The sequence below is a fragment of the Arachis hypogaea genome, chromosome 11 (genome assembly GCF_003086295.3).
Source record: "Arachis hypogaea cultivar Tifrunner chromosome 11, arahy.Tifrunner.gnm2.J5K5, whole genome shotgun sequence".
NCBI lineage: Eukaryota > Viridiplantae > Streptophyta > Magnoliopsida > Fabales > Fabaceae > Arachis > Arachis hypogaea.
The window spans coordinates 46,576,222-46,589,435 of NC_092046.1; the positions used below are offsets into that span (position 1 = coordinate 46,576,222).

The window sequence follows — 13,214 nt, forward strand, 5'->3', positions numbered from 1 at the left end:
TATTTCTTTGTTGCGGACCTTAACTATGGGGGGGCATTTCTACCAACCACCACATTCACCACCACTATTGGGGTTGTGTCCGGATTCTCATAAGGGTCTTGCCTCGGCTTGACGGTCCGACTCCAGTCCTCTTTCGACCGCTCTCTTTCTTTTCTTCTCGGTTCCCGTATGAAGCGCGAAAATTCATTCAGCTTTCCTTCTCGGATAGCCTGTTCTAGCGCATCCTTCAGGTCAATGCAATCCTGTGTCCTGTGCCCAAAATCCTTGTGATAATCGCAATAGAGGTTCTTATTCCCCCCAATCCGGTCTTTCAATTGTCTCGGTTTGGCCAGGATGTCTTTGTCCATAATCTGTTGGAAGACTTCCACTATGAGAGCGGTCAGGGGTGTGTAATTCGTAAAATTTTGTATCCGGGTAAACTGCTTAAACGATCTTCCGGATGCCATATCTCATGGGGAGTCCTTCGGTTTCTCTGGGTTGACGGCCTGACGGGTAGGCTAGGTGGCTAGCTGCCGTTTGTTGGCGACCACCACTTGGCTAACCTCCTCATCGTTTATATACTCCCTTGCCATGCCTTATATTTTCTGCATGGTCCAAACAGGTTTGGTGGTCAAGTGTTTCCTGAAGTCCTCGTTCACTAGGCCATTAGTGAGGCATAACCTGACCACAGAGTCCGTAAGGCCATCAATCTCCAAGCACTCATCATTGAAATGATCTAGGTATCTCCTCGTGGGCTTGCCTACCCGTTGTGTTATCTCCAAGAGGTTAATCGGGTGCTTTGTCTTGGCGATACGAGTAGTGAACTGGGCTAGACACTTTAAAGAAATATTCGAGAAGGTTGTTATGGAACCTTGTGAGAGGGAGTTGAACCAATGAATTGCCGGTCCAGTCAGGGTTATGGGGAACGCCCGGCATCTGACCGTGTCTCCCACGCCTTCCAAGTTCATTCTGGCTTCAAAAGCCATGATGCGCTCTTATGGGTCTTTGATACCATCGTATCTCATGTCTGTCAACTTATCAAAGTTCTTGGGTAGGCGGATCTTGAGGATGGATGAGTGGAAAGGGGTAGCGCCAATCACCACGGGATCCCAATGTTTCCTCTTCCGTTCCTCCTTACGCTCTCGGCTTCTCGACTTGTCTCGGGAGTAAAAAGGCTGGGTTCGACTGTCAGTTTGGTCATGCCCGTCGTCCTCCTCTTCCAGCCGCCTTCCTCCCGATCTCCTCAAGGGGGACTGGGTGCGAGAATGGCTGGGCCAGGGCTCTACGCGTGAGCCGGTGTTACGGCTAATCTCGAGGTTGTAACGGTCCCTCACCGCCAACTCTCTTTCAAGGTTTTGAACCAAGTGCCTAAGTTCTTACATGATCCATGAGTTGTCATTGCCTGTAGCCTCGAATGGATGCCATTCGGGGGATTGCTCGTGGGAGCGGCCATTTTGTCAAAAGCTGTTGGTCGGCGGCTCCGAGAGGTTCCCGTGCTTATCCTACTCATGAGGCAACACTCTTGGCGATCGCCCCCCCCCCCCCCCCTTTTGGCTCGTTCACCGAGCAGGAAGCCTCCATCATCAACTCACGACAGGTCCCCACAGACGATGTCATTGTTCGGTTGTTCATCGGATCGGTGGAGTATGGATCATTGAAGGTGGGGGTCAGAACCTGAGTGCAAGAGCTGAGATGAGATGTGGATCCAAGAGCCATCGGTGGGTCGGCAGGTGGGGCCATCCGCAAGGGCACTCCGATGTTAAAGTAAGTGTTCGTACGAAGATGCGGCTAATTTGGTTAAGATGTGACGTACCTTGGAGAGGGTAAGTCCTTCCTCTTTATTCTTCGTCCTCAGGTGGGCCCTTCCGTTTGGACCCATTCGTCTGGAAACTTCTGCCGACTGTTGAAATTACCATTAGGGGGATGGCGTCAAACAAAGGACACTGTCGGTTAATCGGGTTGTAGACCCGTCTGGTCGTAGGTCTGCCAAGCGGACTCTCGGTTCTTGTTAGGCTTGGCCAAAACAAATATATATATATATATATATATATATATATATATATATATATATATATATATGAAAAGAAGACGATGATGATGATAATGATAATAATAAAAGAGAATAAAATTTTTTTTATCAAATTTAATTTAATTACCAACATTTTTATTCTCTAGAAGTTTTCAAAAATTACTCCTGTGAAAACCTAATTGTCTTATAATAAATTTGTTAAAAATTTATCTATTAAAAATTTGATTGAAATTAAAAAAACCTATCTTATGAGAATAATTTAGAAAACAAAAATTTATAAAAAAAATAAAATAAAATATCCAATTTAAAATTTATTGGAAATCAATTTAGATGTATATACAAAAAAATAATAATAAATTTTCATTTACGAAAAATAGATATTTCAGGAAGAATTGGAAGGAAGATTTGTCGCAAAAAAACTACCTAGTAAAAGAATAGAATATATATATATATATTAGAGAAAGAAAATTACATATACTACACCAACTCACCAAGCACATCTATAAACACTTGCAACACATTGTAAGGGTATTCATGCCTTTTACCCTAGAGAAGTATCTAAACTGTGCCATACACGATTTGTATGACTTAGATCTTCATCGAGCCATGACAACTTAAGCCCAACTATGTTAATCCTCATCAAATATAGTGGCAGGCCCTTTGCCGTGGGGCGATTGAATTGATAGCCATGTTAACTTGTTTTACCACCTTCTGGCCCTTCCTACACTTTGCTTAGGTAGTCGAATACTATCTTCATTTTCTTCATCCAATGAGGAATCCTCTTTCACTGTCAGGTTTTCAGCTGCAAGTTTAGGAGGCCGGAACACATCTTCACCGAGTGCTTGATCAATATATGGTTTCTCACATATACAAATACTTGGATACTCATGAAACTCGCCGCGTCCAGGCCTGATCTCATCTGGCTCTCCCATGAATCCTCGTTGAGATGCCTTAACCTTTTCGGCGAAAGTGTCCCAGTCCATCTGATGCCGCTCCATGAACAGAGTGCTAAGCCTCTTGGCATTTGGTCTGATAGTTCTTTTGTGACCCATATACCTCCTGTTATATATATAGCAAATGAAATCAATAAGTTCATATATACTCATCAAGCTTCTATGACCATCTCCATTGACCAAAAATAAGATGATCAGAATTAGAATATTAACTAACTAAAAGACCGTAATGTATATTTGAAACTATTCCATCAAATCAGGGACCGGGAAACGCTGCTGAAAAATAACACTTCTCACAGGACAACACTTGCTTTAGCAAAAAAATCTATGATCGACTAAAGGGTATTTTTTCCCCACAAAAAGAATACAGTTACAACATTCTGAAAACTGGAATTGCTGACACAATATGACTTTAAGTTTAGCACGACGATATTACACGCACCTAAATGACAGAATATTAGTGCTACAGTTTAAATCATACAAGCATTTGCTAAATGTCAACCCACCTATTCGAGTATCAGTGCGGTATATCTGCCTTTTCAATATGCATAGCTATATATAAGATTTAAGTTATGATAGAATAATATAACTGGTCTAGTTCATGAAGCCAACTGCAACCAGTACCACAAGATTTGGTAGTTGTACTGATTGAATATATATCCCAAGTTCTACTCTACTCTATTGTTAGAATTGAACCTTTGGGAAATCTTGGCAAATCACCAAAAATCCTAGCAATGATGCAAGAGACCTCCACACTCGGGAAATGACTGACTCTAACCAACTTCCTGTCTCTCATTATATAAACTAGTGTATTTAATACTATAGGCACTAACATTTCTATTAAGACACCTTTTTATAAATTAAATTTGATAATAATAACAAATTTGAAATTAGTCAAGATGGCAAGTATGTTATACTAAAATCAAAAGATCATGGATTCAATTCTGAGAGTTAATATTTATTTTATAGATTATACACAATGAATTATGTAGATTATACACAATGAAGAGTATTTTAGGAAAGAAACTTTCTACACTTACTCCCTTTACCCTGAAAAACCACATCTTGGCTGGGTGATTTTGAGCTACAATATTGAATTGAGAGCCCACTGGAACAGCCATGAATCACATATTTTTAACACAAATTAGCATAATAAGACTTGTAAATAAAGCAGTTACGTTATTTATGTACGAATCCCTTGCACCATACTGCACAATAGAAGCAAGCCAATCTAATTGCTGAAGGGAAAAAAGGAATCTGGGGTTTCAAAACTTTCAATTTGTGCCTGCAAGGGAGCTCAGATGACAATGGAAACATCATCACCCAGTTCTCTCAATGGCACATTCCCCCTCTTTTTATATATAATACCTCCCACTGCTACCTAATTGATTTCCTTCACAAACAGCAGTTCTCAGCACTCAGCTACTGCTGAAACTATCATTTTTAGGCTTCTCTCCTCCCTACTACAAACCAGCCCATATCTGTTCCTAACATCCAGGCTCAATGATCATTTATAAACAGCATACAATTAATCTTGCAAAAACTACTAAGAACACAGTTTTACCTTATGTGCTATATCCCTAGAATAACCAACTACAAATGACAACAAATTTGTGGCCTTGTGCCTTCCACAGAACCACTGCTCTCCAACATTTTTATAAAATGAAACAACTGTTTTCCAGCATTACACAAGAGATGAGATCTTGCTTATTGGATGGCTTAAAGATCAAGAGAAGGGTGCAGAAGAAGAAACAGATCTTACTGACATTTGAAGATTAACGACTAACATAAGCTACCACCACTTTAACTTAATCTGTATCCTTTTTTCTTTTTTATTTTCAAGTCACGAGCAAGAGTTGCTATAGTATTATTATAATTTATCCTGTATTTACCTACAAGAATGCAAGTGAAGTAGAACAGAGTAAATTATACAAAGCTTATTCAAATACTAGCAAAATCACACAGCCCTTCAACCAAATTTGCATATAATTCAAGAGTAGGGCAAGTAGGCAACATAATAACCACATTGCAAAAGATATTCTTAATTATGACTCTAGCTATTCAATTATGATAGAATGTTTATGCCTTTATAATTGGTACTTGTATGAACTTGTGAAACTTTTATAATTTTACATACTATTACCTTCGACCGGCAAGAATCTTGGCCATGTTGCCATTGTTGTTAGTGACAAATACATTGCTTTCATCGCACACAATGTAGTCAATAGCAGCAAGGCGGGAAGAGAATGGAAGAAAAGGTTTCAGCTCTTCCCCTGCAAGCATCTCTTTTGTATAGATGTTGGGGAAAAGATCTTTCAGAGGCTGCATGGTCTCATCCCCTCCGTATATTTCTCCTGATGCAACATATAGGTAGGTATCATTTGCAAAACCAAGTGCTCGGAGCATCAACCCCACCTCATGAGGAGTAAGAGGACATTTTCCACGCTTTCGCTCTCCATCAGGGCTCAAATCCTGTATTATCACGAGATAATATATTGCTCATTCATTGGTGCCACAAGAGAAATAGCAAGTTTTAAGTCCTTAGATTCTTCAGCACATTGAAAAAAGAATCACAGAATCATCCAAGTCATCATCCTGTCAGTCAATATGATAGGGTTTTATCATTAGAAAGAAGTAAAGGATTGCAGTCTTACAGGCAACGTTGTCCACCTTTTTCTGATTTCCCCGAGCTCTTGTCTTTCTTTTTCACCCCCACCAAAATAACAACCTGAAAATGCCAGCATATCTGGCTCAAACCTGCCAAATTACTATTATCAAGTTGCGCTGGAAATTTGATGTTTTGACACTGTTCAAATAATTACTATCAATTTCAGAATGCAAGGAGCTGTGGAAAAGGTAAAGGCAATCAACCATATTGGGAAGAGCCTAAAGATTAGAAGGGATAAGACAATACATAGTTGGTGCATATGTGATTAATAGAGAATAAGGTAGTGTTTGTTTCCAGATACTAGAACTGAGATGGGGGACTGAGACTCAGTATTGTGTTTCGAACTAAGACTAGAACACAGGGGACTGAAATTTTTGAGACTGAAGACTAAAACTTTAATAACTTTTTTTTTCCAAAAATACTCATTTAATTTTTAAAATTCCAAATCTACCCATCAATCTTCATATTTATCTTAAACCAAACATTATACTTAGACATCATTCAATTCAATATATTTTACGCCAAATGCAATACAGAGACTTAATTTAGTCTCAGTCTCTGTCTCCTAGTCTCTATCTCTCAGTCTCAGTCTCAGTCTCTCTTCCAATCGCAGCCTAAAAGTGTGAGAGCGCAAAGGAGAGAATAACAATTTATCAGATGTATGAAAAGTAAGTGATTGCTTGAACAACCCACATTCCCACACCACTTTGTTTAAAATTCAGGTTGAAATTGAACATACATCAGGTTCATTGAACAAACCTCAAATGGACGGCTATAAAACGGTTTGCCATCTTTCGCATTCTCATAACAAGTTTTTGACCAAACTGTCGTATAGGTTTCGTGTATCTCAGAGCATGATAATTAACACGGCAACGTAATCGTTGTAGTTCATCATCTAGGTCATTTGCTAGTCTAAAGTCAAACTTCGTCAATTGCAAAACCTGCAAAATCTTCCTACATTCAGCTACCACCACAGCTATATCCACAAAAGAATCATAAAAAAATTGACATTAACTAACTATTAATGTATGCTCATGACAATTAAGAAATTTAAAAATGTATCAATCACTAGAAGTGACCTCACCCGTCGTCTCAGGAGTATTGGCAAAACTTGATCATGATAATATTCAGGTTCGGATTTCCTCGGGACACGCATTGTATATGGAGGTTTATCCATTGATCGCATGACCTTATCAGGAACTCTTTTAACAATGGTAATATCCTTTGCAAGATATGTAATGAACCAATTTATATCAAAAATATTGTTGAAGTCACTGCGTCAAAAAGAAGTGTTTTCTTTAAATGAACAACTATTTACTTAATTCTAGTAAACCATAATCTGTGTAATGAAAAAGGGAATGTTTGATAGGATAGTCAGTTTACCTATCATCCTTCCAAAACGAATGATGATCCAACTCCGGTACAACTAATGTAGCATTAAGAATTCGTGCAACAACAACGGCATCCGTAATCTGGGGGAACGAACATGATTAGCATTTCCACATCCAGAACTTATTAACCTTAGCTTTAAATAAGACTACTGAAAATTTCTGCACCACCACAAAAGAGAACCTAACCAAGGCTCACATTTCTGAAAACAAATGAAATAGAACCAACTAGCTATAAGGTAGCGTTTGTTTTGAGATACTGAGACAGAGACTGAGAGACTAAGACTCAGTATCGTGTTTGTTAGTTCAGAGATTGGTACTAAAATTTCTGTCTCTGTCTCTAAAATTTCAGTATTTCAGTACCTTCAAAAAGTAGGGACATAGAGGACTGAAATTTTTAGAGATAGAGACTGAAACTTTAATAACATTTTATACCTAAAATATTTTCATTTCAATTAATTAATTCCAATTTTACCTTTTGTGTAAATTAAATTAGAGTTTCATTCTTGTTTCAATTCCTGTCTTCTATTTTGCACCAAACAAAATACTGAGATTTATTTCAATCCCTGTCTCATAGTCTCTGTCTCTCAGTCTCAGTCTTTCCGTCTCTGTCTCTCCGCCAAACACTACCTAAGAAAACAGCTATTATCATTTCCATCACTTTATGAGCAGGAAATTGGCTAGGAATACCAAATGCACTAGTCATTGTCCATGAAACCCAGGTGTAATAAATGATCATTACTCCAGTGTGACCAGGTGATATTATAGAACACTTTTGCAATCAAACAGCGACAACAGTACATATCATAAGGCTTACGTCGGACTTACCCCAGTTCTTTGTTGGTTCAGTCCTCCACTTGTTGCTATAAGCAAGTAGCCATTTGACTTACGCTCGGATACAGCAGCTATATTTTCCGGTTACCAAAATAAGATAGAAAATGACATGTGAAATTAACTTTTATAGATCAGCACAATCTCAAAATACATTTGTCAAGAAGTAAAACAACATAGTAAAACATATCAAATGGAACCCTTCAGTTTGTTTGCTAGTCACATCGGACCTAACTAGGAAAAATCCTACACCCAGATTGCACCGGTCTAGCTTGTGCTTATATACATTAATTATGGAGAATATGGGAACAAAACACACTATATTTACCGAAAACACCCCCTCTCACTTTCACCTGATACATACAGAAATTTTTCCAAAATTAGCAGTTTCTGACAAAAATCATACGTAACCAAACACAAAAGGATTTAAAATCTGTTTCATGAAGGAATTTTTTATTTGAAAAAAAAAGACATGGTTAGATGCATTAACATCAACACCCCAAAATGAAAACTTGCAAAGTTTTAGCACCTATATAAAAAAATGTTCTAGTATCAAACAAGCTACAAAAGAAGGTGTGAATGAGTGAGAACTCACGAGCAAAATTACGCCCCCTTTCTTTACATCCATAGTAATACCTAGAATACTGTGATTCCCAAATATCAATTGGCGCACGCTCACTTCCATCCTACAAAAATTAAGAAGAAAAGCAAATAATAATAATAATAAATAATTCACACCAATTACACTCCACCGTTTTCAGCAGCAAAAAACTAAAACAGTAAACAACATTAGCAACAAGATACAAAGAACAATGCAATACATAAAAACAAAAGGTGTAAGAAAAAAAAAATGAAGGATTAGAAGAACCTGTGCTGAGTGGAGAGTGCGATGGACGAATCTTTGGGAGTACCATTCAACATGAGAAGCCATGTGACCCGTTAAGAGTGAGATTAGACCCAACCCGAACAGCATGAACCCGCAAACCATGGACCACGATGTGGGTTTCGCCACGCTGGATCTCCAACACATATGGCTATGGTGGTTATGGTTGTGGTTGCTAATGCTCCCATTACTATTGTTATTTTTATCAGGGTGCAGCAACTGAGGTTGCTTTGAACACAAGAAGCTCCTCAAGCTCCAAACTTTGCTGCCAACATCCATTCGGATTCGGATCTCGGGTCACAGATTCCAACCATCAATTCAATTCATTTCATCTTCTCAAGCTCTGTGGAACGAAAAAAGGGACTTTGTTTTGGAATTAGGGATTGGCGAAAGTGGGATTCTTCAAGAGGAAGAGCAATGTGGAAATGGAAGAGAGGTTCCCCCAAGATTTTGTGTAGAATGAGAACCCTTTTTTTCCTTAGGGTTTTCAAAAACACTCATTAATATTAGTTTACGAAATTGATGACGTCATGAATGAGTGAGTGTATTGCTGTTGCAATCTGATTGTGAATGTTAATGAATGAAAGTGGGAGTGAGTGAGTAGGGTGGTGGTGTCAGGTTCTGTGGGGGTGGAGGCGCAGAGTTTGGGACACTCAACATTCATTGCCATTGAACATGAAAATTGAAAATTGAAAATTGAAAATTGGAAATTGGAAATTGGAAATTGGAAATTGAACATTCCTTTTTTTTTTCTTTTTTTGGTCCAAAATGAGAATGTCTTTTTGTTCTAATTGTTATTGGTCAAATTAGTTTCTGATTGGGACAAATATTGAGGTGAGATGTCAAGGGGAAGAAGAAATGGGTTAATCTGGTTTTATTTGGTTTGGACAAAAACTGGAAAATAAACGAAGATGGCATAAAGGTGTGATAAGAACAGAAAACGAAAGGCTGGCAGCTGGGCCTGGGTCCGGTCTTCGGGTGTTCAAAGCGGTAGCAGTATCACGGATCTTTCAAAACCAATAGTATGCCACCTAAGTGTATTCTTTTCTTTTTTGTTATTACAAATATCTTCTTCACAAACTTAGAATTTTTTTCTATATTGTGTTATTAGCAATGTTCTAAAAATGGAATCGGAGTCAATTCGACCGAATTAACCAAAAATTGGTCATCTAGTCAGTTCGATTAAGGTATAAAATTATTTTTAAAAAATCGGCTTAAGAACTGATTAAATCGACAATTAATCAATAAATCGTCAGAATCGACCGAGTATTTTTAAACTTATCGATTTGTTTTATATATATATATATATATATATATAAAATTATAAAAAAAAAAACCCAACTCAATTACCCACCCCTACCCCCTCTCTTTTCTCTCCCTTTCTAAGAAACCCTAAACCAAGTCATCATTACCATTTCACATCACACTCTTCTCATCGTTCCTTTCTTTGTTGCTGTTGGTTAGTCATCTTCTCTTCGAATCGTTCTTCTTCTCGTCGCCGTCGATTGATCATCGTCTCTTTGGATATTTTTCTCTCTGTTGCTCTCTTCGAGATCAACATCTGTTGCCATCACCTCCTCGATCCTCTTCTCCTCGACGTTGAGTCAGAGCCGTTGGCATCGCCACTATGAAAGATTGTTCCATCGTCATCTCTGCTCGATCTGTTGGTCTCTCTCTCTCTCTCTCTCTCTCTCTCTCTCCTCTCTCTCTCTCTCTCTCTCTCTCTCTCTCTCTCTCTCTCTCTCTCTCTCTCTCTCTCTCTCTCTCCTCTCTCTCTCTCTCTCTCTCTCTCTCTCTCTCTCTCTCTCTCTCATGGAGTATTAACCGCGCTGTCACTTTATTTCGGTTATTTTGTTAATTTTATTTATTTTGATTTCTGAATTGCAGGTTGCTAATTTTTCTGATTCTCAATTATTGATGGGCAGTGCTTCACTATATTGTTTATTTATTATGCTAGAATTTGTTTGGTTATAAGTTATGTTATGATTTGATTCTGAGTTGTTTATGCTAGTTTTTCTAATTTATTGATTTTGCTTGCTGAATTTGAGTTGTTGATGGTGCTTTATTGATTCTAGTTGCTGGATTTAAGTTGTTGATGGTGCTATGCTGCAGTGAAAATATTGTTTATGCTAAAATCTAATTTTGAGTTATATATTAAATTTTTAATAATTTTATTTTATATTTAATTAAATCGGTTAAACTCCGGTTGAACCGTTGAATTCCAATTGAACTTCTGAACTATTGAATCAGTCACTTCACCAATTTGTTTCTCAAAACCTTAATTAGTAGGCATAAATTTTTCATAAATAATTTAAACTATGTATTATACCTTATTGTGAATTTTTATAAAATGTATAATATTTTTTACAAAATATTAATGACATTTTATCTTTTTATAATTAAAAAAATTACTACAAAATGTCAATTAAGTCTTTTTCTATAATTAAAAAATATTTTTATGTTTTACACTAAAATTATCTATATATAAAAAATTAGCCACAAATTTACAGTGCTTTATGAGAAAGAGATGAAAAGGAATTAGTTGTACAACGTTGTTGTTTTTTTTTTTTTTTTCAAAAATAGAGAGACTCAAATTTGCGATTTATTAGGTGAGTATAAAGAGACTATGACATTTAAATTATAACTCATTGGCTTAGTTATACAACGTTTGTTCTGATGTATTTTTTACATAAATATAAATATTTATTTATAAAAATCAATTTGTCATTTCTAAAATTTAAATTGAAAAATTATTTCAAAAAAGAAAAACATATTTATTATTTTCATTTTATATACTTAACAAATAAAATAATAAATATAATAATATATTAATAACGCAAAACACTATTAATCCACTAATTTAAACAATATTAATTGAAACAAAATCTCACTCGTAACCAACTTTGTTTAATAAAATTGTCTTAATAATAAAATTTAAATATTATTAATTTGTCTATTATTATATTCATATCTATATTTATATTTATTTATAGTTACTGTTTATATCATGCCCTAAAGCTTAAAGTCAGGTCCACTAAAGAATGAAGGGCCCAATCCAAAAAGGTTGGTCTTCACATTTACCTGACCTCTTTAAAGAAGTCGGACATCATTAAGGGAGTACAGCCCTATTTGTCCAAAGCAAGTAACTGCCTTCGCGAATCTCTCCACCTCGTCTAGAAAGATGATCTTGACAAACTCTCAAGACAAAGGGAACGGTTATCTATCAATAAAGGTGGAACTATTCCAACTAAGATGGTCAATGACTCTACTATAAATACTCTGACACCCTGCAAGTATAATTTACATTCTAATCTACTAAAAATCTGCCTAAAGCCCTTACTAACTTAAGCATCGGAGTCTCCTACAGATACTACCCCACTTCTTCACAAGTTATCAAGTCAGACACTGCCACACAAAAGAATTTGGACCTCACGTTTAAGCTCAAATCAGCATTTTAGGTATCCCTTAAAACAGTCACTATATATATATATATATATATATATATATATATATATATATATATATATATATATGATAATTTACTTATTTAAACTATTTAAATATCAATATTATTAGATTGTTCTAAAATTGAATGCATTGCAATTTTTTCCTCTCATTTTTAATATAAATCGTGATTTTTCTACAAGTTTTAAAAATAAATGTAAAATTTGGTAAAGCACCACGACTTATGTAGTAAATTATCATGCATAAATCGGGGGTACCATAAAAGTTTTATGCTTTTAAAATTTTAAAACTAAAACAAAGAGGATTACCACGATTTAAAGGAAAATAATCATGCGGCCGTATGACACATGGTGGATGTTACGATACTCCCCTAATGTTTGGAGTTTTAAAATTTTTTTATATTATTAATATTGTAATGTGTGTTAGCACAATTTTTTAACAGATATTCTATTAATAGAGTTTTTATTATATATTGATAATATTATTAAACAATTAATGCCAATAAATTATATTTTTTTTAATAGTTAATATTTAAAAATTAACACTAACATAAAATTATACTTTGAAATAAAAATCATAAAATAATTATAAAATATTAATCTCCCATCTTTATTTATTAAGCAACGTTTTTTTTAATTAGAGTTTTATTAGTGTTAATTTTTTTTATTGAAATAAAATAAAAAATTATTGTTTTCCATAACAATTTTTTTATTTTTATCTTTTAAGATTTATTTTATTTTAGAATTTCATAAACTCATTACAGTACAATCTAAATCGTACTGGTATATTTTATTTTTATTTAATCTAATTTTATTCACATAATTTAAAATTATAAAATTTTTAAATTAAAATTTAAATAAATATAATTTAATTAATAACTTAATTTAATTTAATAAAAATAAACGTATTCATATTATTATATTTATATGATTAATTATATTTATTCAATTTAAAAAAAATAACTATTTAAAATTATTAATTATAAATTAAAAAATTTATATAGTCATATTATTTTTAA

The 13,214-nt window shown here is 35.3% G+C and overlaps 1 protein-coding gene across 1 annotated transcript; it reads right to left on the reverse strand.

Moving 5' to 3' along the window:
- Window positions 1–2,435: 2,435 nt before the first annotated feature.
- On the reverse strand, window positions 2,436–9,634 carry LOC112720801 (O-fucosyltransferase 29). The gene is made up of 9 exons (XM_025771886.3): window positions 8,717–9,634; window positions 8,444–8,534; window positions 7,846–7,922; window positions 7,013–7,101; window positions 6,714–6,903; window positions 6,389–6,570; window positions 5,616–5,718; window positions 5,105–5,433; window positions 2,436–3,067 (listed from the first exon to the last, which is right to left on the reverse strand). The coding sequence occupies exons 1-9, from the start codon at window positions 9,008–9,010 to the stop codon at window positions 2,710–2,712; spliced, it is 1,713 nt and encodes a 570-aa protein (XP_025627671.1). The 5' UTR covers window positions 9,011–9,634; the 3' UTR covers window positions 2,436–2,709.
- Between the last annotated feature and the right edge of the window lie 3,580 nt (window positions 9,635–13,214).

Bases quoted from the DNA above. Each gene is read 5' to 3' on its own strand.
- LOC112720801 (XM_025771886.3), bottom strand. From the start codon at position 9,010: ATGGATGTTGGCAGCAAAGTTTGGAGCTTGAGGAGCTTCTTGTGTTCA. The intron at 7,102-7,845 runs GTAAGTCCGACG...TCGTTCCCCCAG, and splicing joins TGAACCAACAAAGAACTGGG to ATTACGGATGCCGTTGTTGT. The intron at 5,434-5,615 runs GTAAGACTGCAA...GTGATAATACAG, and splicing joins AAAGGTGGACAACGTTGCCT to GATTTGAGCCCTGATGGAGA.